Below are 5,003 nucleotides of genomic sequence, written 5' to 3' on the forward strand. Positions count from 1 at the left end.
GTATTCGAAGCTCCATAGCTTGTGCTGAATCTTGATTTTTTCAGGTTATAAATTAATTTATTGATTTATCAAATCAAATCAAATCAATTTTTATTTTTAAATTTGATCTAAATTAAGACTTGAGAAGACATGTACTAAGTTGATTGTACGAGTAGGGAAAGGTTTGATAACACTTGTTAGTATGAGCATTGATATTTTTTTTATTTTTATGTTTTAAAAATTATTTAAAAAATAACTTCAATCGATCTTATTTAAACCAAAAAAAAAAAAAAAAAGGAAAATCGATGATCCATTTCCCTGTCTCTCATGTGGATAAATAAAAAGAAGCCAATTAATTGGGCTGCCAGTTTTCATATAGAAAAAGTAGTGCATTTGTACAGTAAACTTAGCTAGCTAGCCTTAGCAAAGTCCCCGTGTAGCAGTCGAGTCACATTTTCTTCATTTCTTGAATCCTGGGGTACAGTTTGCCTAACCATTGTCAAACTGTGTTTTTTCTTCGCCGACAAAATTTGGAAGAAATCTTTGTACCCACATAATTTATTGCCGTCAAAATTGTTGATTTTCTAAAGTTATATAAGAACAACATCCGCTTGGCTTGTTTTCGTACAACAAATTATTAAACATCATTTGAGCGCCTGTTTATTCAAAGAATATGGCTCTTGGACGGTGCAGATTCTTTGGAGCTTGTTTTATAGGAATTCTCTTCTTTCATGGCTTTTGCGCCTGCGATAGAGGTATGGATATATATATCTCCTCCCCTCAAGCTCTTTCCTTTCCTCGCTTTAGTGATTGTGTTCTATAGAAAAATCAACAACACATTACCGCTTCCCTTCATTAATCTGCACTTAAGAATGATAAATTATAGTGAATTTGTGGTTATCTTTATTCTCTTAATTACTATATTGGAACCAAAAATGTGCGTGGCATGTTATTGATCCAGGAGCATGATATCATTTGATATAAAGCTCCAACTTTCTTTCTTTTTCTTCAATTAGCTGCTCGTAGTTGATAGTTTATCCAAGAAATTCCATTTCAAGAGAGCATGCTTAATTTCCCAGCTAGTTTCTTTTCATGCAATGACATAATTAACATGTATGTGTGATCTATAATCCAAAGGATAACTTGAGTAGTTCGCTGTAAGGAGGACGCAAGGGCTTCAGCGACAATACGGTGGCCGCACTAGCCGATGGCTCTGCCAGGACCATCTGCAGTCCGGCAGCATATATATATATAAGGCCCCAAGACCAGCTTGAATAGCTTATAAACAGGAAACCTAACCTAACCACAATAACTTCAACAACAGCATGCTTTTTTTTTCTTTTTTTTTTTCTGTCCATGAACAATCGTATTGGTCCATTTATATGCAGTAGCTGTGCCTCAATTAACACCGTTTTTATAGCTTGGATTTTTCTTATGGTATTTATGTTTATACATGTTGGACATGATGTGGACTCTCATCCGAATCGATGAACGTGCATTAATATTATCACGTATATAGTTGACCTAATTTATGCACATCTAGCAAATACTCACTTTTAAGTTTAGGTTTTACTGACAACGACAAGTTAAGCATCATTAACAACCTTAATTAATTTAATCACAGCACTAATTGCTTAAAACTAGCTAGTAGTGATTTATTAAACTCTCTTTGGCCCAGCTCCATATTACTCTTTCATACTCAATGCAACTTCGGCTCCAACAATATCATACTACGACTACATAATTGTGGGTGGTGGAACCGCTGGCTGTCCATTAGCTGCCACGCTCTCACAAAACGCTAGCGTTTTGCTCCTAGAACGCGGTGGCTCACCCTATGGCAATCCTAACATTACCAACCTATCAAAATTCGGTGCTGCGCTGTCCGATCCCTCTCCTACCTCCCCCTCTCAACGTTTCATTTCTGAAGATGGCGTGATCAATGCCCGTGCCCGCGTTCTGGGCGGTGGGAGCTGCCTAAATGCCGGATTCTATACCCGTGCCTCTCTGGAATATATAAGGTACATCATATTAAAACTTAGCAAGAGAATTATTGTAATAAAAAAAACAATCTCAAGTTACATATGTTCCTCAAACTAGTATACGCATTTAGCAGCTGATCTGTTTAAGAAGTTAACATGGCACCAAGTTCTTCATCGAGTAGCTAATTAGTTTAAGATGGTGTAGAGCTGCAGGGTGGGACGGTCGGTTGGCGAATAAGTCGTACCACTGGGTGGAGCGGAGAGTGGCGTTCGAGCCGCAAATGGGGCCATGGCAATCGGCTGTGAGGGATGGGCTGCTAGAGGCCGGAGTGCTGCCAAACAATGGATTCACATACGATCATATTAAGGGGACTAAAGTTGGTGGAACAATCTTTGATCGAGAGGGGAATAGACATACTGCTGCTGATTTATTGGAGGATGCCAATCCTGGCGGGCTTACCGTCCTTTTGCATGCCACTGTATACAAGATCTTGTTTGCAACTAAAGGTATATGATTTTCATTTTCTCGAGGCATTTGTTTTTGTTGTCTATTTCTCTGCCACTACCAGTGGCCACAGTTTATTTATTTTTGTAATTGAACAGCAGGACCAAAACCAGTGGCTCATGGAGTGATATACAGAGACGCGTCAGGGGCAAAGCACAGAGCCTACCTCAAGAGAGGGTTAAAAAATGAAATTATCGTATCATCTGGTGCCCTAGGAAGCCCACAACTCTTGATGTTGAGTGGAGTGGGCCCTGCACAGCAACTTCGGGCCCACAATATTACAGTTGTGTTGGATCAGCCCATGGTTGGCCAACTCATGTCTGATAACCCCATGAATGCCATTTTCGTCCCTTCTCCTCTCCCAGTGGAGGTTTCACTTATTCAAGTTGTCGGCATCACTCAATATGGTAGCTACATTGAAGCTGCAAGCGGTGAAAATTTTGGTGGTTCTCCTCAAAGAGACTACGGGATGTTCTCTCCTAAGGTAAACCTATCTACTATTTTGTAAGGTTTTTTTATTGGGCTGCTACATCACAGGAATATGATTAGAATTCTTACCCTTCTGGGTCCATCATAGTACCTCTGGGCCCAGTGGGCCCATCAATAATTCTTATAACCTTCAAGCCTAAAAGCTTCAAACTTTACCATTTGGCATTTGAGCAAGAAATTAACTTGGTGGTGCAAGCTTTGTTGACATGTGCAGATTGGCCAGCTCTCAACAGTGCCTCCAAAACAGAGGACCCCAGAAGCCCTAGCCAAGGCTATTGAGCTAATGAACAACTTGGACCAACAAGCTTTCCAAGGTGGATTCATTCTTGAAAAAATTATGGGTCCAATTTCCACCGGTCATTTGGAGCTAAGAACACGCCACCCCGAGGACAATCCATCAGTTACCTTCAACTACTTCAAAGAACCACAAGACTTGCAAAGATGTGTGGAGGGCATTTCAACTATCGAGAAAGTGATCGATTCGAGGCCTTTCTCTAAGTTCAAGTTTGATTATATGTCAGTGCCACAGCTGCTAAACATGACAGCAAATGCCCCAGTAAATCTGTTGCCTAAACATTACAATTCCTCACAGTCACTAGAAGATTTCTGCAAGGACACAGTTATGACCATATGGCATTATCATGGAGGTTGCCAGGTTGGTAGTGTTGTTGACCATGATTACAAGGTTATGGGTGTGGATGCGCTAAGGGTTATTGATGGGTCCACCTTCAATCTCTCTCCTGGGACTAACCCTCAAGCCACTGTCATGATGCTTGGAAGGTAACCAATTTAATTCCAGAAAACTAATCTCTCTAACTCTAATTATTTACTTGGTGATTTTGACTTTTATTACTACTCTTCATGTCCCCTTAAAATGGTCCCTTTTTGGAGGGGTTTTTTCGTTACTTGATTTTAAATCTTTATTCTCATAATAGGTTTTAATTTTACCAGGGGACTTGTATTACTACTCTCCATGTCCCCTGGTCCCTTCTTTTGATTTTTTTTTTTTTTAAACTCTAATTTTTTTACTTTGAATATTGTTTTACACAAGTGCATTAAATGTACCAACTTCCACTTTATTCAAAACATTAATAATATATTCATACATCAATCACATGTAAAAAAGTATTCAAAAGAATAATTCATTAATCTACTCGGTACTTTTCAATTGTGGAAAAATATTATAGGAGAAGTTAAAACTAAAAATGAATATCGATGAGCTAATGTGATGGGATTTTGGTTAACTTTTTTTATTAATGCAGGTATATGGGAGTCAATATTTTGAGGGAGAGACTTGCAAGTGAAGATTTGGCAAATTAAGTAGTAGAGAATATATATATATAGAACATTGGAAAGACAAAAAAAATAGGCTTTTATTGACATTGGTACCTTTACATATTAAGCATTTTGTATTTCAAATATGTTTAGCAAGAAAAAATGTATAATACTTAATTAAACGAATATATAAAATAAAAGATTTTCTACCATTGCAGACCAAAGCAACCAATAGTGATATATCTAGTTGATCACCATTCACGAGGCAATATTCTAATGCTTGTCTTGTTAAACAAATGATCTTATTTCTATATAGAGAATGCTCTTTTATGAGAAGGTATTGCTTAAGTGGAGTACTATACTTTTTTACTTTCATACAAGTTTGAATGATGCTTGTAAGCTCTTCCTCTTGTTTGATGTTTAACTTTTCGAGTATTTTTATCAAAATATCTAGTAAGAGCTCCACAAGACTAGAATTGTCTAGCCTTGATAATAGAATAATATTGTCATTTTTTTAATGTTCATATTTCCATCTTTGTTTTTGGAAGCAAAGTAAGTTAGTATTGTTTTTTGGTACTTAACCTTAAATGGCTTTTTAGTATCAAACTGATCTTCATATTAGCTAACAATGAGTTGGCAGTCACTATAAACTTCAACATGATATGTATTTAGAGCCTTAATCAAGCTAAGACTGACTAATAGAGCCTCATACTTAGTTATATTGTTGGAGAAGAAGAACTCAAAATAGAGCTTGTACTCAAAAATTTATTTATCAA

At 37.3% G+C, this 5,003-nt stretch overlaps 1 protein-coding gene across 2 annotated transcripts; it reads left to right on the plus strand.

The window, feature by feature from the left end:
* The first annotated feature begins 521 nt into the window (after positions 1–521).
* LOC118033803 (protein HOTHEAD) lies at positions 522–4,703 on the plus strand. 2 transcript variants are annotated; one of them, XM_035038909.2, is made up of 6 exons: positions 522–734; positions 1,658–1,997; positions 2,164–2,465; positions 2,562–2,947; positions 3,167–3,732; positions 4,215–4,703. In XM_035038909.2, exons 1-6 carry the CDS (start codon positions 653–655, stop codon positions 4,270–4,272), a joined length of 1,734 nt encoding a protein of 577 aa, XP_034894800.1. In that variant the 5' UTR covers positions 522–652; the 3' UTR covers positions 4,273–4,703. The 2 variants fall into 2 exon arrangements, with proteins under 2 accessions (XP_034894800.1, XP_034894801.1); XM_035038910.2 differs by having other exon boundaries at positions 2,565–2,947.
* The last annotated feature ends 300 nt before the right edge of the window (positions 4,704–5,003 follow it).

This window comes from Populus alba, chromosome 1 (assembly GCF_005239225.2).
Source record: "Populus alba chromosome 1, ASM523922v2, whole genome shotgun sequence".
Taxonomy (NCBI): Eukaryota; Viridiplantae; Streptophyta; class Magnoliopsida; order Malpighiales; family Salicaceae; genus Populus; species Populus alba.